The sequence below is a fragment of the Piliocolobus tephrosceles genome, chromosome 6 (genome assembly GCF_002776525.5).
Source record: "Piliocolobus tephrosceles isolate RC106 chromosome 6, ASM277652v3, whole genome shotgun sequence".
Lineage (NCBI taxonomy): Eukaryota > Metazoa > Chordata > Mammalia > Primates > Cercopithecidae > Piliocolobus > Piliocolobus tephrosceles.
The window spans coordinates 110,887,519-110,913,771 of record NC_045439.1 but is presented as its reverse complement, the minus strand read 5'-3'; the positions used below and the strand labels follow the sequence as shown (position 1 = coordinate 110,913,771).

Below are 26,253 nucleotides of genomic sequence, written 5' to 3'. Positions count from 1 at the left end.
AAAAGAAAAAGAAAAAATTACATTAATTTATCTATTTTTGAACACATCAAGATTAAAAGCTAGAAGCAACCTTTGTTTGCTGTAGAGTAAGTTTGCTTATAGTACTCATCTTCCTAAGTGATGTGAGGAAAAGGTCTTTTTATGAAATTCCTAGTTTCTTATCTCTAATGGAATAAATGAATGCTTCTGACACTGCTAGTCCACTCCAAGTCTTTTTGGGCCTGAGCCTGAGTTAAGCACTTATTTAACAACATCTCTGTAAATTTCAAAAGAAAGCACACAAGCAAAGAAGACACTCTTCTTTTAGAATCCTTGAATGAATCCTTGCTCATTTTTTGTCTTTTTTTTTAGACGGAGGAGTCTCGCTCTGTTGCCCAGGCTGGAGTGCAGTGGCACGATCTCACTGCAACCTCCACCTCCCAGGTTCACGCCATTCTCCTGCCTCAGCCTCCCGAGTAGCTGGGACTACAGGCGCCTCCTTGCTCATTTTATTAGAAAACTTCATTACCGGCCGGGCGCGGTGGCTCACGCCTGTAATTCCAGCACTTTGGGACGCTGAGGTGGGCAGACCATGAGGTCAGGAGATCGAGACCATCCTGGCTAACACAGTGAAACCCCATCTCTACTAAAAATACAAAAAATTAGCCAGGTGTGTTGGCAGGCACCTGTAGTCCCAGCTACTCGGGAGGCTGAGGCAGGAGAATGGCGTGAACCCGGGAGGTGGAGCTTGCAGTGAGCCGAGATCGTGCTACTGCACTCCAGCCTGGGCGACAGGGCGAGACTCCATCTCAAAAAAAAAAACAAAACAAAACAAATAAGAAAGAAAACTTCATTGCCCTCAAAAGAAATGTCTTTTACTTTAGTCTTTGTACTGAATTGGTTATTCTCAATATGCCAAAATAGTAACCTAATGCTGTGAATATATTTACAAAAAAATAAAAGTGTCATATATACGTCACCAACAGGACTCACTACTCAAGAAAGTCTTAACCATTTTACCTTTTGGAGCAAGATTTCTCGATGCCGAATTTCTAGTACTAGTCTTATATTTTAATTTTTTTCTTTCTTCTTTAATTTGCTGTTCTTTTTGACATAATTTCTCTTCTTTCTGAATTTTTTTTTGCTCTTCAGCTTTTCTTTGATATTCTTTCCAGGCTTCCAATTCTTTAGTGGCTTTTATCCGTTCATTTTCTTTCATATCTTCTATTTTTTTCCTCTCTTCTTCTTCAATCTATAAAAATTGCAATTACCAAATTCTTTAAAATACATAAAAGCAACATTTCTTTAAATGAGAAATTCATTACAATAACTAATTATTCATACCTCTACACTCTTGCCATTGTATCTGTAACAACAGATAGTAGTGAATTTTGAATTAAAATGGGAAAGGTAAATGATTCAGGAGAAAAACCATTGGTGTTGGCATCATGGAACAAAGGTTTTAGTCCCAGATCTACCATTAGCTATATGATCTTAGGGAATCACTTTCTCCAACCTCAGTTTACTTATATGTAAAATGTGTGCAGGCATTCAATTAGATGATATCTAAGGGCTTGGTAGAAAAATAATATAAATTTATTATTCTAGGAGTTAAGCCACTTCTCTCAAAATCTATACACACACCAACACATATACTCAAACATTTGCTTTTCAGCTTATCCCAAGTCTTACCCTGTCAACTGAAGTTGTGTCAACTGAAGAGGGAACAGTAGAAAAGGAAATAGGAAGGATGAACAAGATGATCTGTCTCTGGTGGGTGGAAACACTTGAAGTCTTAATCCTGCTGCAAAACCTATGTTTGCACTAGCAGTTGTCTGACACTTTCAAAGAGCTAAATATCAGGTGAATTTGAAAGCAGTATCTTGTACAGGTGTGTGGCAACTTTTCTCCCTTTCACAAACTTCCCTCACATGGGCAAGAAAAAAAAAAACCTGTGAAATAGAGTACCTAGTTGGTGTACATGATTGCCTCCATGTATCTGACTTTCCTATGGTAAGAAAAATTTCTTACCTCTTTCCACTAGAGAAGCACTTACTTCAACGATCAAAATGTCTGTGCTATCCAATATAGTAGCCACTAGCCACAGGTGGCTAATTAAGTACTTCAAATGTGGCTACTGAGACTCAGAAACTGAATTTTTAATTTTATTTAAGTTTCATTAAGGTACATTTAAATTAATTTACATTTAAATAGGACATCTGAAGTGGTTCTAGAATATGGATATGCTAGGATGAAGGTCCCTAAAGGCTGTATTACTTTAAAATAGAGATTTAACATTACAAGTATGAAACCTGTGCACTCAAAGGTGCTCTATAATCTACATGACATAATACTCTCTTCTAGAAGACTGATTATTTTCCTGTGAGATGCTGACTTTAAAATAAATTTCACAGGACATTGAATGAAAATTTCCTGTAGTTCCAATTTTACCTCAGGCTTAAATTAAGCACAAAATATGCTAATTATTACTACATATTCTAAGTTCAGAGAGTTGCCAGTGAGCTGCCAACAGACTGAATCAGGAGGAATCTACACATGGCAATGAAACAAAATTTAAATGACTCACAATAAGGCATGATGAACACTCCGTGTTAGAGAGGAAGCCACAACCTAAAAGAAGACGACTTCACCCAGCCTAATTATATGTCTGCCTTTTTTCACTCTCTGCCCCAAGACATGAAAAAGGGAGAATATGTGAAGAGTCAGACACCCTCACCCATCATAATCCCTGCAAGAAGAATGAATTTTACATGAAGTTTTTAAAATGCATAAGACTAAGTCTTAATTACCAAAAATGAGACTGTTCTTACAATGAAAAATAACAGGAAAGTTCTGGTATTATAGCCAAGATGTAGTTAAGGGAACTATATGCATAATGTTAATTTATAATAAGCTATATTAGAGACAGAAATAGTCCAGCTCTTCAGGGAGAAGTGATGAAGAGGAGAAACCAAGTAAGGCTTCACAGAGTAAGTAACAGAAGGAACTACAATGAAGAGAAAAACATGAAGAAGAAAGTAACACAAAGCTTATGAAAAACAGAAAAGAGAGACTACATGCACCAGAGAAAAACAGAGTGTACATTGACCGGGCACGGTGGCTCACGCCTGTAATCCCAGCACTTTGGGAGGCCAAGGCAGGCAGATCATCTGAGGTCAGGAGTTCGAGACCAGCCTGGCCAACATTGTAAAACCCTGCTCTACTAAAAAATACAAAAATTAGCCAGGCATGGTGGCAGGTGCCTTAATCCCAGCTACTTGGGGGGCAGAGGCAGAAGAATCGTTTGAACCCGGGAGATGGAGGTTGCAGTGAGCTGAGATAAAGTCACTGCACTCAAACCTGGGGGAAAAGAGCGAGACTTCTCTCAAAAAAAAAAAAAAAAAAAAAAAGGAAAGAAAAAGAAAAACAAGAGTGTACAGAGAAAAAACAAACTGTTTACGCCTCTTATATATCCTCACAACACTCCATAGTTCGCTTCCAGTCACCAAATCTGTGGGGTTTTCCTGTGCTTACCAATTCTCTAACACCAGCTATGTGTCCTCTAATTCAGTTCTGACATTATCTATCTGGAGCTAGCATTAGATCCCACAGGTTACAGGCTCAATTCCACAAGACAGTCCCCACATAGGTGCCAATCATAAGCCCAGGTCTCTCATGTTTCTTTTTCTTTTTGTTTTTTTTTTTTGAGACAGAGTCTTACTGTCGCCCAGAGCGGAGTGCAATGGCGTGATCTCTGCTCACTGCAGGCTCCGCCTTCTGGGTTCACGTCATTCTCCTGCCTCAGCCTCCTGAGCAGTTGGGACTACAGGCGCCCACCACTACGCCTGGCTAATTTTTTGAATTTTTAGTAGAGCCTGGGTTTCACTGTGTTAGCCAGGATGGTCTCAATCTCCTGACCTCGTGATCCGCCCACCTTGGCCTCCCAAAGTGCTGGGATTACAGGCGTGAGCCACCGCACCTGGCCCAAACAATTCTTAAAGATATTTTATTATTTATTTATTTACTTATTTATTTTGAGATGGAGTCTGGTTCTGTCACCCAGGCTGGAGTGCAGTAGCGCGATCTTCACTCACTGCAACCTCTGCCTCTCGGGTTCCAACAATTCTCCTGCCTCAGCCTCCTGAGTAGCTGGGATTACAGGCGTGTACCACCACACCCTTCTAATTTTTATATTTTTAGTAGAGACGGGGTTTCACCATGTTGGCCAGGCTGATGTCGAACTCCTGACTTCAAATGATCCACCCGCCTCAACCTCCCAAAGTGCTGGGATTACAGGTGTGAGCCACCACACCCAGCCCTTAAAGATATTTTAAATAAAAATCATCTAATACAGAAAAGACACAATTTAACACAGACACTGACAAATATTAAACAATCCTTGAAGGTCTTTTAAAGAAAAATCATCTAATACAGGGAAGACACAACGAAGGAATCTGCAGTAACAGAAAAATTCAGAAGGCTAAAATAATAATCATTGTACATAAAGGAACTGGATGGCCGGGGGCAGTGACTCATGCATGAAATCCTAGCACTTTGGGAGGCCCAGGCAGGTTGATCACTTGAGGTCAGGAGTTCAGGAACAACCTGGCCAACATGGTGAAACCCCGTCTATACTAATAATACAAAAATTAGGTAGCACACACCTGTAATTCCAGCTACTTGGGAGGCTGAGGCAGGAGAATCACTTGAACCTCGGAGGCAGAGGTTGCAGTGAGCCACAACTGCCCCACTGCACTCTAGCCTGGGCGACACAGTGAGACTCCTTCTCAAAAAAATAATAATAATAATAATAAAATAAAATAAAGAAATTGGGTTTTAGGTGTTTGTACTGTTCAAAAAAGGATGCCATTTACTACAGGCTATTAGTTTAATACAGACAGCAAATACAACTAATAGGAGAATAATGAATAGTTCCTAAACCAAATTTTTGAAAAAGAGGAAATGTGTAATTCTTTTAATCTAGAATGAATGAATGGTCAACAAGGCATTGTTCTTTTTAAGCCAATCCCACTTGTGAATTACATGCAAAAATTATAAATAAAATATTAGCAAACTCAGCCCATTGCGGAGGCTCACACCTGTAATCCCAACACTTTGGGAAGCCCAGTTAGGCAAATCACTTGAGGTCAGGAATTAGAAACACGCCTGGCCAAAATGGTGATACCCCATCTCTACTAAAAATACAAAAATTAGCCAGGTGTGGTAGCACACACCTGTAATCCCAGCTATTCAGGAGGCTGAGGCACAAGAATTGCTTAAACCCAAGAGGCAGAGGTTGCAGTGAGCCAAGACTGCACCACTGCACTCCAGCCTGGGCAACAGAGGGAGAGTCCATCTCAAAAAACAAACAAACAAACAAAAAAAAAAAACAACTAAAAATATGTATATACGCAAACTTAACCTAGGAAAATATTAAAATTATAATACACCTTGATGAAATAGGGCTAACTTAACCTAGGAAAATATTAAAATTACAATACACCTCGATCAAATAGGGTCTTTCTTACTTAAGGTATTAGGAAATCAATAGAGAAAAACAATATGATGTCAGTGTATGCCAAAATGTCAGCTGATATTGGGAATAAAAATAAGAAATAAAAATTTATAAGCTGGATAGAAGGACCAAGACTACGTTATATTTCATGTTGAAATATTAGAAATAGCCGGGCGCAGTGGCTCACGCCTGTAATCCCAGCACTTTGGGAGGCTGACGCAGGTGGATCACCTGAGGTCAGGAGTTCGAGACCAGCCTGGCCAAAATGGCAAAATTCCCATCTCTACTAAAAATATAAAAATTAGCTGGCATGGTGGTACACAACTGTAGTCCCAGCTACTCAGGAAGCTGAGGCAGGAGAATCTCTTGAACCTGGGAGGTGGAGGCTGCATTAAGCCGAGATCATGCCACTGCACTCCAGCCTGGGTGATAGGGCAAGACTCCATCTCAAAAATAAAAATAAAAAATAAAAGAAATATTAGAAATATTTCCAGCAAAATCACTAAGGCAAGTATACCTAATGTTTTACTATTTTCCTAGAGGTCAGAACCTAAATGATAAAATTTTAAAAATCAGAAATACAAATATAGATTACAAGGAGATAGAATTGCCACCATTTGTAAATAATAGTACACTACTTAAAATAACCAAAATAATAAAGTGACAAACCAAAGTAAGTTCAGCACAGCAGTCACATATAAGATCAACTAGCCAGACGCAGTGGCTCATGCCTGTAATCCCAACACTTTGGGAGGCCGAGGTGGGCGGATCACAAGGTCAGGAGTTTGAAACCGGCCTGGCCAACATGGTGAAACCCTGTCTCTACTAAAAATATAAAAATTAGGCAGGCGTGGTGGTGTATGCCTGTAGTCCCAGCAAATCAGGAGGCTGAGGCAGAAGAATCGCTTGAACCCAGGAGGCGGAGGTTGCAGTGAGCCAAGATTACGCCACTCCACTCCAGCCTGGGTGACAGCATGAGGCTCCATCTCAAAAGAAAAAACAAGATCAACTTGTACAAACTTATAAAAACAAACTTACTTTCCTACAAACTGGCAATAAATAATTAGAAACTACAATGGAAACATTTATTTCATCAGCAATCATCAGAAAAACATAAATGAATAAGTTTAGCAAAATACAAGCAAGTCATAAGGCCAGGCGTGGTGGTTCACGTTTGTAATCCTAGCATTTTGGGAGGCTGAGGTGGGCGGATTACCTGAAGTTGGGAGTTCAAGACCAGCCTGGCCAACATGGTGAAATCCCGTCTCTGCTAAAAAATACAAAAAATTAGGCAGGTGCAGTGGCACGCACCTGTAATCCCAGCTACTCTGGGGGCTGAGGAAGGAGAATTGCTTGAACCTAGGAGGTGGACGTTGCAGTGAGTGAGCCAAGATCACACCACTGCACTCCAGCCTGGGCTACAGAGAGAGACTTTGTCTCAAACATAAAATAAACAAACAAAAAATATAAAAGCAAGTCATATATGGGTGTTAAATAATTTTGCTGAGAGATGTAAAGTAAATCCAAATAAATAGAGATAAATGCCATGTTCCTGGAGGGAAATCTCAATATTATAAACATGTTGATGCTCTGCAAATTTACAAAGTCAATGTAAATTCAACCAAAATACCAAGAGGACTTCTTAGGAAACTGGATAAGTAAATATAAAATTCATCTGCAAAGACAATGTGCAGATTTTGTGGCAACATGAAGAGGCTGGCAATTCCCCTCCACAAATACTAAGGATAAAACTGGATAAAATTAACAAAAACAACCATTTCAGGGTACTGGAAATTAACCAAAAGAAGACTACAAAGAAGTCTTTAGCCTAGAAAACTGCTAAAGTTACACGTATGAACAGTAAGAAGCTGTGCCCTTCGGCCTGAGGTTGCTCCTAACACTCCCTCCCAGCTAGGATGATGAGCCTGGCAATTTTACAGACTGAGTATCCCTTGTCCAAAATGCTTGGAACTAGAAGTGTTTCAGATTTGAGATTTTTTTCAGATTTTGGAATATTGCAGAATACATACTGGTTGAGCATCCTTACTCCGAAAATCTGAAACCCAAAATGCTACAGTGAGCACGTCCTTTGAGCACTGTGTTGGTGCTCAAAAGTTACAAATTCTGGGGCATTTCAGATTTTGTATTTTTTTATTATAAATGCTCGACCCATACCAACATGAAACTACCAAAAAGAACCTAGCAGCTTCTCGCTACAAAGGGTGGGATCATTTCTGGGTAGGGCAGTGAAAACCTGTAGCGTTGCTGGATAAAAGTGGTAGGCTTGGTTGGGAATAAAGAGGAAAAATTTGCAGTTGGTCTGAGGTTGAGGTCCTGGTTAGGATAAGTGCCTAAGTAGTCAGAAATTTAGTGGAAAGATCATGTAAATGAGAGAGCTACGGAAGCATGGTGAGTCTATCACAACCTTTTAAGGCTCTCTCGTGAAACAATGGATAGAAGACAACGAGATGACATGTTCAAAGTACCGACAGAAAAAAACAAAACTATAAACTACAAAATTTATATTTACCAAAACTATTCTTCACAAGTGAAAGCAAAATACATTCCAAGACAAATGAAAACAGAGGGAATATGTTGCTAATAGACCTGCTCTATAAGATACACTTTTTTTAAAAAGGGCCAGGTATGGGGTGGTGGCTCACACCTGCACTCCCAGGTGTGATTTGGGATGCCAAGGCAGGAGAATCGCTTGAGGCCAGGAGTTCAAGACCAGCCTGGGTAACACAGAGTATCCCCATCTTTTTTTTTTTTTTCTTTTTGAGACGGAGTCTCGCTCTGTCACCCAGGCTGGGGTACAGTGGCCGGATCTCAGCTCACTGCAAGCTCTGCCTCCCGGGTTTACACCATTCTCCTGCCTCAGCTTCCCGAGTAGCTGGGACTACAGGCGCCCGCCACCTCGCCCGGCTAGTTTTTTTTTTTTTGTATTTTTTAGTAGAGATGGGATTTCACCATGTTAGCCAGGATGGTCTCGATCTCCTGACCTCGTGATCCGCCCGTCTCGGCCTCCCAAAGTGCTGGGATTACAGGCTTGAGCCACTGCACCCAGCTGAGTATCCCCATCTTTACTAGACAGACATGGTGGCGTGTGCATGTAGTCCCAGCTACTCAGGAGACTGAGGCAGGAAAACTGCTTGAGACCAGAAGTTTGAAGTTACAGTGAGCTATGACTGTACCACTGCACTCTAACCCGGACAGCAGAGTGAGACCTTATCTCTTAAAAGAGAAAAGAAAACAAAGGTACACTAAAAAGAGATCTTCAGGCTAAAAGGAAAATGATACCAGATATTAACTAATTCATATCTACAACAAAGAATGAAGAGTATGGGAAATGGTGAATATGTGGGTAAGCATAAAAGACAATACAAACAGATTTTTTAAATGTGGTCTATATATATTAATAGAACATAATTCAGCCTTAAAAAGGAAGGAAATTTTTACACAAGCTAAAACAAGGATGAACCTTGAAGACAAAGTATGCTAAAAAAAAATATAAAACGGTCACAAAAGGACAAACACTGTGTAATTCCACTTACATGAAGTACCTAAAATAGTCAAATTCATAGAAACAAAAAGTAGAATGGTGGCTGTCAAGGGTAGAGAGTTATTGTTTAATGCGTACAGAGTTTTAATTGTGCAAGATGAAAAGAGTTCTGGAGGGCTGGGCACAGTGGCTCACGCCTGTAATCCCAGCACTTTGGGAGGCCGAGGAGGGCGGATCACCTGAGGTCAGGAGTTAAGAGACCAACCTGGCCAACTTGGTGAAACCCCGTCTCTACTAAAAATACAAAAAATTAGCCGGGCGTGGTGGCACGTGCCTGTAATCCCAGCTACTCGGGAGGCTGAGGCAGGAGAGTTACTTGAACCTGGGAGGTGGAGGTTGCAGTGAGCTGAGATTGTGCCACTGCACTCCAGCCTGGGCGACACAGCGAGACTCCAACTCAAAAAAGAAAAGAAAAGAAAAGAAAAGAGTTCTGGAGATGGCCAGTAGTGATGGTTGCCAACACACTTAATGCCACTGAACTATATACTTAAAGATGGTAAATTTTATGTTAGGTATATTTTATCACAATTAGAAAATAAACTTTTTAAAAACACAATATATATATATTTTTGCTTTCTACTCTTCATTTATTTAAAAACCTAAGATTTTTTAAGAAACAATGATTTTTAATGTAAAATCATAACACATATTGTTGGGATTACAACAAGTATATATGCATATACATACACCTGAATGGCACTAATAGCACAAAGGTAGGAGTAGAAAATGGAGTTATATTAGAGCAAGTTGCTATATTTTACTGGAACTGAGTCAGTATTAACCTGAAGTAGATTGTGATCAGTTAAAGGAACATAGAACAACTACTGAAAAATAAATTTTAGGAGGTTCCAAGATGGCCGAATAGGAACAACTCCAGTCTACAGCTCCCAGCATGAGCAACGCAGAAGACGGGTGATTTGTGCATTTCCAACTGAAGTACCAGGCTCATCTCACTGGGGCTTGTCAGACAGTGGGTGCAGCCCATGGAGTGTGCGCTGAAGCAGAGCGGGGCATCGCCTCACCCAGGAAGTGCAAGGGGTCGGGGAAATTCCCTTTCCTAGCCAAGGGAAGACGTGACAGACGGTACCTGGAAAATCGGGACACTCCCACTCTAATATTGCACTTTTCCAACGGTCTTAACAAGTGGCACACCAGGAGATTGTATTTCGTGTCTGTCTCGGAGGGTCCCACGCCCACGAAGCCTCGCTCACAGCTAGCACAGCAGTCTGAGATCAAACCTCAGGGCGGCAGCAAGGGGTAGAGAAGACCTGATAGAGCTGAAAACCACCGCATGAGAACTATGTGATGCACGCACAAGCTTCAGTAGCCGATTCGATCAAGTGGAAGAAAGGGTATCAGTGACTGAAGATCAAATTAATGAAATGAAGCGAGAAGAGAAGCTTAGAGAGAAAAGAGTAAAAAGAAACAAACAAAGCCTCCAAGAAATATGGGACTATGTGAAAAGACCAAATCTACGTCTGATTGGTGTACCTGAAAGTGATGGGGAGAATGGAACCAAATTGGAAAACACTCTTCAGGATATTATCCAGGAAAACTTCCCCAACCTAGTAAGGCAGGTCAACATTCAAATTCAGGAAATACGGAGAACACCACAAAGATACTCCTCGAGAAGAACAACTCCAAGACACATAATTGTCAGATTCACCAAAGTTGAAATGAAGGAAAAAATATTAAGGGCATTCAGAGAGAAAGGTCAGGTTACTCACAAAGGGAAGCCCATCAGACTAACAGCAGATCTCTTGGCAGAAACTCTACAAGCCAGAAGAGAGTAGGGGCCAATATTCAACATTCTTAAAGAAAAGAACTTTCAACCCAGAATTTCACATCCAGCCAAACTAAGCTTCATAAGTGAAGGAGAAATAAAACCCCTTACAGACAAGCAAATGCTGAGAGATTTTGTCACCACCAGGCCTGCCTTACAAGAGACCCTGAAGGAAGCACTAAACATGGAAAAGAACAACCGGTTCTAGCCACTGCAAAAACATTACAAAACGTAAAGACCATTGATGCTAAGAAGAAACTGCATCAACTAACGAGCAAAATAACCAGCTAACATCATAATGACAGGATCAAATTCACAAATAACAATATTAACATTAAATGTAAAAGGACTAAATGCTCCAATTAAAAGACACAGACTGGCACATTGGATAAAGACTCAAGACCCATCAGTGTCTGTATTTAGGAGATCCATCTCACGTGCAGAGACACACATAAGCTCAAAATAAAGGGATGGAGGAAGATCTACCACGCAAATGGAAAACAAAACAAAAAAAAAAAAAGCAGGGGTTGCAATCCTAGTCTCTGATAAAACAGACTTTAAACCAACAAAGATCAAAAGAGACAAGGCCATTACATAATGGTAAAGGGATCAATTCAACAAGAAGAGCTAACTATCCTAAATATATATTCACCCAATACAGGAGCACCCAGATTCATAAAGCAAGTCCTTAGAGACCTACAAAGAGACTTAGACTCCCATACAATAATAATGGGAGACTTTAACACCCCCCTCTCAACATCAGACAGATCAACGAGACAGAAAGTTAAAAGGATATACAGGAACTGAACTCAGCTCTGCACTAAGAGGACCTAATAGACATCCACAGAACTCTCCACCACAAAGCAACAGAATATACATTCTTCTCAGCACCACATTGCACTTATTCCAAAATTGACCACATAGTTGGAAGTAAAGCACTCCTCAGCAAATGTAAAACAACAGAAATTATCACAAACTGTCTCTCAGACCACAGTGCAACCAAACTAGAACTCAGCATTAAGAAACTCACTCAAAACTGCTCAATTACAGGGAAACTGAACAACCTGCTCCTGAATGACTACCGGGCACATAACTAAATGAACGCAGAAATAAAGATGTACTTTATACCCAATGAGAACAAAGACACAACATACTAGAATCTGTGGGACACATTTAAAGCAATGTGTAGAGGGAAATTTATAGCACTAAATGCCCACAAGAGAAAGCAGGAAAGATCTAAAATCGACACCCTAAGATCACAATTAAAAGAACTAGAGAAGCAAGAGCAAACACATTCAAAAGCTTGCAGAAGGCAAGAAATAACTAAGATCAGAGCAGAACTGAGGGAGATAGAGACACAAAAAACTCTTCAAAAAAATCAATGAATCCAGGAGCTGGTGTTTTGAAAAGATCAACAAAATTGATAGACCACTAGCAAGACTAATAAAGAAGAAAAGAGAGAACAATCAAATATATGCAATAAAAAATGATAAAGGTGATATCACCACTGATCCCACAGAAATGCAAACTACCATCAGAGAATACTAAAAACACCTCTATGCAAATAAACTAGAAAATCTAGAAGAAATGGATAAATTCCTGGACAAATACACCCTGCCAAGACTAAACCAGGAAGAAGTTGAATCCCTGAAAAGACCAATGGCAGGCTGAAATTGAGGCAATAATTAAAAGCCTACCAACCAAAAAAAGTCCAGGACCAGAAGGATTCACAGTCGAATTCTGCCAGAGGTACAAAGAAGAGCTGGTATCATTCCTTCTGAGACTACTCCAATCAACAGAAAAAGAGGGAATCCTCCCTAACTCATTTTATGAGGTCAGCATCATCCTGATACCAAAGCCTGGTAGAGACACAACAAAAAAAGAGAATTTTAGACCAATATCCCTGATGAACATCTATGCAAAAATCCTCAATAAAATACTGGCAAACTGAATCCAGCAGCACATCAAAAAGCCTATCCACCACAATCAAGTTGGCTTCATCCCTGGGATGCAAGGCTGATTCAACATACACAAATCAAAAAACGTAATCCATCACATAAACAGAACCAAAGACCAAAACCACGTGATTATCTCAATAGATGCAGAAAAGGCCTTCAACAAAATTCAACAGCCCTTCATGCTAAAAACTCTCAATAAACTAGGTATTCATGGGACGTATCTCAAAATACTAAGAGCTATTTATGACAAATCCACAGACAATATCATACTGAATTGGCAAAAACTAGAAGCATGCCCTTTGAAAACGGGCAGAAGACAGGGATGCCCTCTGTCACCACTCCTACTCAACGTAGTGTTGGAAGTTCTAGCCAGGGCAATCAGGCAAGAGAAAGAAATAAAGGGTATTCAATTAGGAAAAGAGGAAGTCAAATTGTCCCTGTTTGCAGATGACATGATTGTATATTTAGAAAACCCCATCGTCTCAGCCCAAAATCTCCTTAAGCTGATAAGCAACTTCAGCAAAGTCTCAGGATACAAAATCAGTGTGCAAAAATCACAAGCATTCCTATACACCAAGAACAGACAGAGAGCCAAATCATGAGTGAACTCCCATTCACAATTGCTTCAAAGAGAATAAAATACCTAGGAATCCAACTTACAAGCGATGTGAAGGACCTCTTCAAGGAGAACCACAAACCACTGCTCAACGAAATAAAAGAGAACACAAATGGGAAAACATTCCATGCTCATGGATAGGAAGAATCAAGAATCAATATCATGAAAATGGCCATACTGCCCAAGGTAATTTACAGATTCAATGCCATCCCCATCAGGCTGCCAATGACTTTCTCCACAGAATTGGAAAAAACTACTTTAAATTTCATATGGAACCAAAAGAGAGCCCACATTGCCAAGACATTCCTAAACAAAAAGAACAAAGCTGGAGGCATCACGCTACCTAACTTCCAACTATACTACAAGGCTTCAGCAACCAAAACAGCATGTTACTGGTACCAAAACAGAGATATAGAACACTGGAACAGAACAGAGCCCTCAGAAATAATACCACACATCTACAACCATCTGATCTTTGACAAACCTGACAAAAACAAGAAATGGGGAAAGGATTCCCTATGTAATAAATGGTGCTGGGAAAACTGGCTAACCGTATGTAGAAAGCTGAAACTGAATCCCTTCCTTATACCTTATACAAAAATTAATTCAAGATGGATTAAAGACTTAAATGTTAGACCTAAAACCATAAAAACCCTAGAAGAAAACCTAGGCAATACCATTCAGGACATAGGCATGGGCTAGGACTTTATGACCAAAACACTAAAAGCAACAAAATAGAAAATAGAAAAACGGGATCTAATTAAACTAAAGAGCTTCTGCACAGCAAAAGAAACTACCATCAGAGTGCACAGGCAACCTACAGAATGGGAGAAAATTTTTACAATCTACCCATCTGACAAAGGGCTAATATCCAGAATCTACAAAGAACTTAAACAAATTTACAAGAAAAAAATCAAACAACCCCATCAAAAAGTGGGCAAAGGATATGAACAGACATTTCTCAAAAGAAGACATTTATATAGCCAACAGACACATGAAAAAATGCTCATCATCACTGGCCATCAGAAAAATGCAAGTCAAAACCACAATGAGACACCATCTCACACCAGTTAGAATGGCGATCATTAAAAAGTCAGGAAACAACAGGTGCTGGAGAGGATGTGGAGAAATAGGAATGCTTTTACACCGTTGGTGGGACTGCAAACTAGTTCAACCATTGCAGAAGACAGTATGGTGATTCCTCAAGGCTCTAGAACCAGAAACACCATTTGACCCAGCCATCCCATTACTGGGTGTATACCCAAAAGATTATAAATCATGCTGCTATCTTTACATGCACACATATGTTTATTGCAGTACTATACACAATAGCAAAGACTTGGAACCAACCCAAATGCCCATCAATGATAGACTGGATTAAGAAATGTGGCACATATACACCATGGAATACTATGCAGCCATAAAAACGATGAGTTCATGTCCTTTGTAGGGACATGGATGAAGCTGAAAACCATCATTCTCAGCAAACTATCACAAGGACAGAAAATCAAACACCACATGTTCTCACTCACAGGTAGGAATTGAACAATGAGATCACTCAAACACAGGTTAGGGAACATCACACACTGGGGCCTGTCGTGGGGTGGGGGGAAGGGGAAGGGATAGCATTAGGAGATATACCTCATGTAAATGATGAGTTAATGGGTACAGCACACCAACATGGCACATGTATACATATGTAACAAAGCAGCACGTTGTGCACACGTACCCTGGAACTTAAAGTATAACAATAAAAAGAAAAAAGAAAAATGAATTTTAAAAATATTTAAAAATATATGTAAATATGTATGTATTATGTATGTAATCCCAGCACTTTGGGAGGCCGAGGCGAGTGGATCACCTGAGGTCAGGAGTTCGAGACCAGCCTGGTCAACATGGTGAAACCCCGTCTCTACAAAAATACAAAAATTAGCCAGGCGTGGTGGCAGACGCCTGTAATTCCAGTTACTCGGGAGGCTGAGGCAGGAGAATCGCTTGAATCTGGGAGGTGGAGGTTGCAGTGAACTGAGATCACGCCACTGCACTCCAGCCTGGGCGACAAGAGTGAGACTCTGTCTCAAAAAAATAAAAAATAAAATAAAATAACAAATAAAATAGAATAAAATGGCAAAGCAGTTCATTGTGGTCTTTTTGTACATTAGTTAGTGATAAACACGGCATGTGCATTCACTGATAAGGATCATTTTGAGGTCCTATGGCATTACCTAGACAACTAGCAACTCATACCTTATCTGCGTGACCAGGCAAAGCTCTTTCAAAGATTAAGGTTTCTGGGTTTCAACTTTAAAAAACCACAGCAGAAAAACACACTTCAAATTTGACCTATCCAGTTTAAAAGATCAGTCAGAAAAAAAAGAGTTCCACTGGAGTGGAAAACAAAACAAAAACAAAGTGATAAAAAAAAAATCAAGATAGAAGTTGATAACCTACAGAACAAAATAGTGAGGAAGGAAAGTAGGCAGTAGCAGCCAAGATTACCAAAGAGGAAAAAAAGCACATTTTGGAAGATTAGTCTGGCATCAGTATTCCAAGCTTCCACTAATCACCTCACATCCCTATACCTCCACCTCAATCTCTCCCTTTCTGTCGATGACCCTGCCTCGTGTTTTTGTTTGGTTGGTTGGTTTTTTGTTTTTTTTTTTTTGAGATGAAATTTCACTCTTTGTCACCCAGGCTGGAGTGCAATGGCGTGATCTCGGCTCACTGCAACCTCTACTTCCTGGGTTCAAGCAATTCTCCTGAGTCAGCCTCCAGAGTAGCTGGGATGACAGGTAGCTGCCACCACACCTGGCTAATTTGTGTATTTTTAGAAGACACAGGATTTCACCATATTGACCAGGCTGAAATCGAACTCCTGACTTCAGGTGATCTGCCCGCTTCGGCCTTCCAATGTGCTGGAATTACAGGCATGAGCCACCATGCCCGGCCAACCCTGCTTCTTTACCAAGCAAAGTAAAAATTCCTTTAATTATCTGTGTGCTTAAGAATTTTCCAGATCCTTAGATATCTATTCTTTGTTCCTTCTGGGCAACATAGTGAGATCCCATCTCTAAAAAATTACAAAAAAATTAGCAGGGCATGGTGGCATATGCCTACAGTCCCAGCTACTTGGGAAGCTGAGATGGGAGGATCTCTTGAGCCTGGAAGGTCAATGCAGTGAGCTGTAACTGCACTCCAACCTGGACAACAGATCCTGTCTCCAAAAAAAAAATTTTTTTTTAATTAACAAAAAAGATAAAATGTCCCCATATCACCAGAAAACAGCTCCATCATCAATCTTCTCTCTTGTATTATCAACCTTTCCCTCTTTACTAGCTTCCTTATTCAACATATAAGTATGCTCAAAATTTCTCCATCTTTACAAAAACTCTGCCTCCTCCCTGCAACCTCTTCAAACTCATTAGCCAGAATGAGCTTTCTAAAAGACAAAACCCAACTAATTTTACATTTTTGTTGAAAATCCCTTAAGACAGTTCTCTATTACCTTTGAGAAATTTTTTCAAAATCTTAGGATATTATTTCTGACCAATAAATGTTCCCTTGTGTGTCTTATTTTCATATACTTACCCAAACTGTGATGTCATTTTCCCATTATACCTCGCTTCCCAAGAAGAAGTATAATCTATTTTTCCAATCTTTAAATCTGGACTTGGCTATATGACTTGATTTGGCTAATGGTACATTAGGAAATATGACACAGCAGGGGTTTTAAAAGCACTTTTGCAATGAGGTTTTCCCTCTCTTGCTACCAGGAACCTAACTGTGATTTGTTCTCCAGGATTCAGCTTGACCATACTCTCAGGAGGAAATACCAATCTTTTTTTTTTTTTTTTTTTTGAGGCGGAATCTCACTGTCACCCAAGCTGGAGTGCAGTGGCGTGATCTCGGCTCGCTGCACGTTCCGCCTCCTGGGTTCACGCCATTCTCCTCCTCAGCCTCCTGAGTAGCTGGAACTACAGGCGCCCGCCACCACGCCTGGCTAATTTTTTTGTATTTTTTTAGTAGAGACGAGGTCTCACCGTGTTAGCCAGGATGGTCTTGATCTCCAGACCTCATGATCTGCCCGCCTCAGGCTGGGATTACAGGCATGAGCCACTGCGCCCGGCTGAAATACCAATCTTGTACCAGCGTTTTTTTTTTTCTTTTTCTTTCTTTTTTGTTTTTCTTTTTTTTCCCTTGAGACAGGGTCTTACTGTCACCTAGGCTGGAATGCAGCAGTGCAATGATCTTGGCTTATGCAACTTTCACCTCCCAGATTCAAGTGATCCTCCTACCTCAGCCTCCCAAGTAGCTGGAACTACAGGTGCACACCACCATGCCTGGCTAATGTTTTTGTATTTTTAGTAGAGATGGGGTTTTGCCATGTTGCCCAGGCTGGACGCAAACCAGTGTTTTCTTTATATCCTCCAATGATCACTTATGCATATTTGGTACAACCTTTGATTTTTCTTGTCTGTTACCCTCTTTAGACTATGAGTAAAGTGAAAGTGAAGACTGGCTTGTTCAGCTGTGTCTCAGCACCTTTCACAGTGTTCAATAATGTTTGTTAGTTAATGAATGATAGATCTGCAACAAAGATACAGAGAAGCTGATGTAGTGAACCAAATCTGAAACAATAATGACTTGAAACAAAGGTGCATGTAAACATACATAAAACTCAGCTGGGCATGGTGGCTCATGCCTGTAATCCCAGCACTTCGGGAGGCTGAGGCAGGCAGATCACCTGAGGTCAGGAGTTTAAGACCAGCCTGGCCAACATCGTGAAACTCCATCTCTACCAAAAAATGCAAAAATTAGCCATGCGTGGTGGCACATGTCTGTAGTGCCAGCTACTGGGGAGGCAGGACAATCATTTGAACCTGAAAGGCGGAGGATGCAGTGAGCCAAGATTGAGTCACCGCACTCCAGCTTGGGCAACAGAATGAGACCCTGTCTCAAAACAAACAAACACACAAACAAAAAACAACAAAATTATCATTATTAATATTGTCACACAATATCCGAAATCATTATTTTATGGAGCTTAAAAGAGAGCCAAAGAGAGTCAAAATATCCGATGGTTTATCTTCCTCCAGGCCCTATTAAGTACAGATGTGGATCATCTCACTATCATCAACCCAAGAACGAAGCAGGCACAAAGAAAAGGCAATGCGAGAGATGGGGTCCAAATGTTGATTTAACCACATCTGATCATTGTTCTATCTTTGAACTTTTTTTGCTAGATGACTCAAATCCCCTTTATAATTAAATCCTAATTTTTAAATTTAAACAGAGTAAACTATAAAATGGCCACGAATTCTTCCCATCCCTATATATATACTACTTTGCAATGTGACTTAATCCTTCTTTCCAAGAAGAAATACAGTGTATTTTTCCAACCCTTAAATCTGGGCTTGGCTATGTGACTTGCTGTGGCTAATGGTACATAAGCAAATATGACACAGTAGAAGCTTTAAAAGCACTTGTGCAGTGGGGCTTTCCCTCTCTTGATGCTAGGATTCTTAAGACTACCAAGCAAAGAAACCTGGGCTAGGCTCCTGAAGGATGAGATACTACATGGGGAGATGCTTCAGCTCTCTCAGTGAAGGCTCTAGACACGTGAGTGAAGCCACCCTAGAACATCCAGTCACAACTGAGCCAGCCTCAGATTACAAGAATCATCTAACCAACACAAAAAAGTTTGAGAAGTGTTTGTTGTTTTAAGCCACTAACTTTTGGATGGTTTATTACACAGTGTTACAGATTAAACATTTGTTTCCCTCCAAAATTCCTGTGTTGAAGCTCTAACCTTCAGTGTGACTACATTTGTACATAGTCTGGCCTCTATAGAAGTAATCAAGGTTAAATGAAGTTATTAGGGTGGGGCCCTGATCTCATAGGATTGGTGTCCTTATAAGAAACACAGAAGAGCTTCCTTGTGTGCTCTCTCTCCACCATGTGAGAACACAGCAAGAAGGCCCCAAGAGCAGAGAGTCTAACCAGAAAGAGACCCTACCAGACCTTGATCTATAAGAAAATAAATTTCTGTTAAAGAACGTTTTGTTATGGTAGCTAAAGCAGAATAATACCTGTACACACAGCATAGCGAATTGACACAGCCCCGCTAATTATTTTTTAAAAGGTTACTACTTGAAAACCACTAATTTTTGGTAGATGTCCTTCAAGTTTTAAATTAATTTATGCTAACTTAAGCTAACAATAGGTTGCCTTTTGTTACTCTTTGCTCTTACTGGATCATCAAAGTTCTTTTCTAAGAAGTGTCTAAGATTGCACAGAGTGAAAATACCTTCAGCTATTCACCAAAGTAGATGTGTGCTACAGGTACATAGTACTACAGCAATGCATTCATATTAATTCATCCAAATGTGTGAGCACCACTTTACTTGAAAATGGCTATAATAAGGATGAAACAAAACATAGTCCCTCAACGCTACTGAGGGAAGAGAGAAAACAGTTTGTGGAACGGAATACTGGCTTTTGTAGGCTCTGTTCTCTTAATATAACCCGTATCTTCGTATTTTATATATTAATTCCTCTAAATCACCTTTCCAAATACCAAAGTCAAGCTTTCATACATTAGTAGATGAAAAGCTTCAAGGTACAGCATAGTGGTGCTTCCTGCTGGTTAATTGTTCTGTTTTGACATACCAATACAGCAGTATGTGTGCCATTATTTAACTGTTTTATTATTTCAGTGAATATTTAACTATTGCCACAAATTTTATATTATTTTTTTAAATTCAGGAAAATGATAAAATCAAAAGGTCAACAGCTGTGATCACACAATAAAGAAAAGATGGAATTAAGTATACTAAAGGCAGGAATCTTTGACCAGCTGACCAGTTCAATTACTAAGTAAAAGACAAACTATATGGCTGAATGTGGTGACTCATGCCTGTAATCCTAACACTTTGGGAGGCCAAGGCGGGTGAATCACTTGAGGTCAGGAGCTCGAGACCAGCCCGGCCAATATGGTGAAACCCCGTCTTTACTAAAAATACAAAAAATTAGCCAGGCGTGGTGGTGCACATCTATAGTCCCAGCTACTCAGGAGACTAAGGCATGAGAATTGCTTGAACCTGAGAGGTGGAGGTTGCAGTGAGCCAAGATCGTACCACTGTGCTCCAGCCTGGGCAACAGAGCCAGACTCCATTTCAAAAAAAAAAAGACAAAGTATATAACCATACGCTATATATAAAAGTTAAGTAAAAGTGATAAAAGAAGTGGAGAAATCTTTGGAATCATGAACTGTTGATGATAAAAAAACAATGCTAGTTATGAAAATCCAAAAAACAGTCATGGGTCCATAAAAAATCTTAAATAATGCATACTATAGATTCCTTAGTCATTTCAAGATGTCAAAATGGGAACCTGAGATAAGAAATTTTTTTTTAAGACAGAGTCTCACTCTGTCAGCCAGGCTGGAGTGCAGTGGTGTGATCTCTGCTCACTGCAACCTCCATCTCCCAAGTTCAAGCGATTTTCCTGCCTCAGCCTCCCGAGTAGCTGGGATTACAGGTGCCCACCACCATGCCTGGATGATTTTTGTATTTTTAATAGAAACGGGGTTTCACTATGTTGTCCAGGCTGGTCTTGAACTCCTGACCTCGTGATCTGCCCACCTTGATCTCTCAAAGTGCTGGGATTACAGGCATGAGCCACCGTGCTCAGCCTGAGATAATAATTTTTTTGTAAAAATTAGTCAAAATAGGTAAATCTATTGAGACAGAAAGTAGATAAGCAGTTGCCTAAGACTAAATGTTAGCGTAAACGGGGGGTGGCTGCTAATGGGTATTGGTGTTTTTGGGGGGTGATGAAAATGTTCTAAAATTGACTGTAGTAATGGTTACACAACTGTGAATGTACTAAAAACTATTAAATTGTTTTTTTTTTTTTTTACCACTTTAAATGGGTAAATTATATGGAATGTGAATTGTTTCTCAAAAAATATATTGCTGATTAAAACTTTCACTTAAAACTCTTAACAGTTAAAAAAATTTGACATAGTGTTTTAAATATGCTTTTCTTGTTTTAAAAATCATATCCGTTACTCCAAGATTTATAAAGAAGCAAAACACTTGCACCATTGCAACTTTATTTTTACTCCCCTAGAAATAGAACCCTCTCCCTGAAACAATTATCCAACTTTTATACCTTTGACTTTCATTCAGATTTCCAAGAACATATATAGGTCAGGCGCAGTAGATCACGCCTATAATCCCAGCACTCTGGGAGGCTGAGATGGGCAGATCATGAGGTCAGGAGATCAAGGCCATCCTGGCTAACATGGTAAAACCCTGTCTCTACTAAAAATACAAAAAAAAATTAGCTGGGTGTGGTGGCGGGCACCTGTAGTCCCAGCTACTCAGGAGGCTGAGGCAGGAGAATGGCACGAACCTGGGAGGCAGAGCTTGCAGTAAGCCGAGATCATGCCACTGCACTCCAACCTGGGTGACAGAGGGAGACTCCATCTCAAGAAAAGTAAAAATAAAAATAAAAAACACATATAAATAGCAGACAGCCTATATAACACAGTAAGTCCTATAAAAAAAAGTATGAAGAAAATGCTGAGGAAGTCCAGTAGCTGGAACTCACTAACCTCACACAGTCTACTATTATCTCTTTAGAGGACTTGCCTGTCAATCTGCAACTTACCTTCATCATGACACTTAGTGCATATTTTTGATCTTCCCTCTTTGCTGCAGCTTTTGCTTCTGTAGCTTCTTTTGCTCTCTCTTGTGCTTGTAAGATAGATTTTTCTCTAATTCTTTGCATCATCTCTTTGTCAACTGAAATGTACAGAATATTGCTAAATAAGAATTATGATAAATTTGCTTTACTTATGAGAAAACTACTTAAATAAACTGAGCCAGGATGAGATTTCTTTGGACCCAACTTCACAAGGAGCATGGAAAACATTTTTCAATATTAAACTGGCCAAGAAGCTAATACTAAAAGGTAAGCAACTAACTGTAGTCATAATGAATGACCACAGAATGAAGGGGGTGGAGAGGAAGAAGAAGGGGTGGGGGAGGGACAGAAGAGGGAGGTAATGAGAGGGAGAGGGTGAGGATGAAGGTGCAAGGACACATTTATCCTCTTCCTTCTCTGTTAGGAAACTAGGGCTATTTGCTTATAAACCTTATCACAATAAATCATCACTCCAAGGTCTCCAAGGAAAGATGAGTTGAGATCATCTAAAATGATCAATCGCCTTCAAAAATATAAAGCAATAATTTACACCTAATGAGAGTACAAGGCCAGCCCTATGAAAAATTATAAAATAGCATGAAATTTTTAATATATATATCATATATAATACGTATATAATATATATTTTATATTACATATTATATATATTATATATCATATGTATATAAAACCTTGCCATTCACAGTTTATTTGTTTGTTTGTTTGGTTTCCTGAGACAAGATCTCTGTCACCCAGGCTGGAGTGCAGTTGAGCAGTCACAGCTTACCACAACCTTAACCTCCTAGGCTCAAGCAATCCTCCTACCTCAGCTTCCTGAGTAGCTGGGACTACAGGTATGTGCCACCACATCCGGCTAATTTTTAAATTTTATGTAGAGACGAGGTCTCACTATATTGCCCAGGCTGGTCTTCAACTCCTGGGTTCAAGCTATGCTCCTACCTTGGCCTCCCAAAGTGCTGGAATTACAGGCATGAGCCACCGTGCAAGAACTCAGTTATTTTTATATTTGATGTGGCCCAATGTTTCACAAAATGCAGGCTGTGATCCATTAGTGGGTAAATTATCTTATAGAAGGAAGGCTCAGGGCCTGAGGGATAAGATGTAGCCTTTGAGCAAAAAAAAAAACAGAAGGGGAGATGAGAAAACTTGAGGGGAAGATAAAGTTGGGAAGAGTAGATAAGGGGTGGGTAGAGGGATGAAGCATATCCCAAGCATGGGTTCTTAACCTTTTTTGTGCAGCAGACACTTTGGCAGAGTAGTGAATATAGATCCTTTCATAATGTTTTAAAATGTATGAAATAAAATATATAGGTCTACAAAGAAACTTTGTATATATTAAATATAACTTTGTTATATTAAAAACACTCATAAAACATTAAGAAATAAAATTGTGATATACTACTTTTTTTTTTTTTTTTTTTTGAGCCAGAGTCTTGCTCTGTTGCCAGGCTGGAGTGCCGTGGCCCGATCTCAGCTCACTGCAACCTCCGACTCCTGGGTTCAAGCAATTAGCAATTCTCCTGCCTCAGCCTCCCAAGTAGCTGGGACTATGGGCATGCATCACCACACCCACCTAATTTTTGTATTTTTAGTACAGACGGGGTTTCACCATGTCGGCCAGGATGGTCTTGATCACCTGACCTCGTGATCTGCCCGCCTCAGCCTCCCAAAGTGTTGGGATTACAGGCAAGAGCCACTGCGGCCGGCCAAATTGTGATACACGATTATGTGCTTCTTTAATTAATGCATTAATATATAGCAACAAGTCTAATATTGTAATTTCAAAGTTGTAATGAGTATAAAAGAGGTATCTCTGACATAAACATACTTTTGTTTTTGTTGATACTGCTTGCTGTGGTCTGAATGTTATACGTCTCCCTAAAACTCTTATGTTAAAATCCAAACCCTTAAAGTGATGGTGTTTGGAGGTAAGGCCTTTTGGGACGTAGTATCCTTATAAAGAAGGCCCCAGAAAACAGATTTGCCCCTTCCGCCATGCGAGGACACAGCAAGGTGCCAGTTACAGGAAAGTGAGCCCTTACTGCATACCAAACCTGCCGGTACCTTGATCTGGACTTCCCAGCCTAGAGGACTGTGAGAAATAAATTTCTGTTGTTTATAAGCTTCTCAGTTGATGGTATTTTGTTACAGTACCCAAACAGACTAAGACACTACTATCATTTGTTGCCATCTTCACAATTGAAGAGAATGTTAAATTTCAGTTAGAGGTAAGTAAAAGTGTGTAATTTTATTCATCCGACTGAAACTAGGTCTGAAGCCTCTTCTCATCTCTCCTCCTGTTTAAAAACAGGAAGGTAGACGGTTGAGTCAGCTTCAGGGGCAGAAATACTGGAAAAGCATTAACTTCCCAAATGAAATACTCCATGTCTAATAGAAATAAAGAATGTATCAAGAAGGAATTTCCAGAACAAATGAGAAAAATTAGAGTTTGAATAATGAGGCAGAGGGTCTTGGTGTATAAACTGGAGTTCCACGATATTTTATGTGGAAAAAAAGGTTAAATAAATAATACCACTGAATTGCAAGTAAAATTGAGTTTGATTTCTTTTTTTTAAGAGAGGGTCACATACTGTCACCCAGGTTGGAGTGCAGCAGTATGAGCATGGCTCACTGCAACCTCCAACTCTTGGGCTCAAGTGATCCTCCTACTTCAGCCTCCCAAGTAGCTGGGACTATAAGGCACATGCCACCATGCCCAGCTGATTTTTTTCTTTTTATAATAGAGGTGAAGTCTCCCTGTGTTGCCCAGGCTGGTCTTGAATTCTTGGGCTCAAATGATCGTTCTACCTTGGCCTCCTAAAGTGCTGAGATTATTTTAGGCATGAGCCACTGTACCTGGCAAAACTGAGTTTTCTTTCTTTCTTTCCTTTTTTTTTTGAGACTGAGTTTCGCTCTTGTTGCCCAGGTTGGAATGCAATGGCACAATCTCGGCTTACTGCAACCTCCGCCTCCTGGGTTAAAGTGGTTCTCCTGCCTCAGCCTCATGAGTAGCTGGGATTACAGGTATGCGCCACCACGCCTGGCTAATTTTGTATTTTTAGTAGAGATGGGGTTTCCCCATGTTGGTCAGGCTGGTCTCGAACTCTCGACCTCAGATGATCAGCCCACCTCGGCCTCCCAAAGTGCTGGGATTACAGGCGTGAGCCGCCACACCTGGCAAAGTGAGTTTGGTTTCTCAAGGAATCTCAAACCTGGTTTCTGAAGTAGAATCAGTGTTCATTAATTGTGATACAAATTAATGGTTTTTTATTTATTTATTTTTTTGAGATGGAGTCTCGCTCTGTTGCCCAGGCTAGAGTGCCCTGATGAGATCTCAGCTCACTGCAACCTCCAACACCTGGGTTCAGGAGATTCTCCTGCATCAGCCTCCCAAGTAGCTGGGATTACAGGTACCCACTACCACACCTGACTAATTTTTGTATTTCTAGTAGAGACAGGGTTTCACCATGTTGGCCAGGCTGGTCTCAAACTCCTGACCTCAGGTGATTCACCTGCCTTGGCCTCCCAAAATGATGGGATTACAAGCATGAGCCACTGTGCTCAGCTTAAGTTAGTTTTAGGACTGTTTTGATTTGTCTAAATCAGAGGCTGGCAAACTATGACCCCTGGGCCAAATCCAACCTGTTACCTGTTTCCCCTCAGCCCACAGGCCTTGAATAATTTTTACATTTTTAAATGAATGAAAAAAATCAAAATAATATTTTGTGGCATGTAAAAATTAGATGAAATTCAAATTTCAATGTCCATAAATATGAATCATCTGTGGCTACTTTTGTGCTACAATGGCAGAGCTGAATAGATGTGACAGAGGCCATAGTACCTGTGAAGTCTAAAATACTATCTGGTCCTTTGCAGAAAAAGTTAATCTACAAGAGTCAAAATAAATGTACATTCAATTTTAGGTAAGAAGTCAAAACAGCCTGGGTGTGTTTTATGACATCCTCAGGCCCCAATATAGACTTACTGAGTCACAGAGGAAGTTAGAGGTCAAAAAACAGGAATCTGATTATTTAAAACTCTTTAGGTAGTCTGGGGCTCACTAAAAAAAAAAAAAAAAAAAAAAAAAAAAAAAAAAAAAAAAAAAAA

The 26,253-nt window shown here is 40.0% G+C and overlaps 1 protein-coding gene across 3 annotated transcripts in view; it reads right to left on the bottom strand.

The window, feature by feature from the left end:
* Positions 1 to 26,253, bottom strand: part of DNAAF4 (dynein axonemal assembly factor 4) — an 86,272-nt gene that overhangs the window by 49,907 nt on the left and 10,112 nt on the right. For all 3 annotated transcript variants that reach the window (XM_023228575.1, XM_023228576.2, XM_023228577.2), the window contains 2 exons: positions 22,090 to 22,223; positions 1,000 to 1,231 (listed from right to left, as the gene is read on the bottom strand). In XM_023228575.1, coding sequence (XP_023084343.1) covers positions 1,000 to 1,231; positions 22,090 to 22,223 — 366 coding nt within the window. The remainder of the gene's footprint in view (positions 1 to 999; positions 1,232 to 22,089; positions 22,224 to 26,253) is intronic.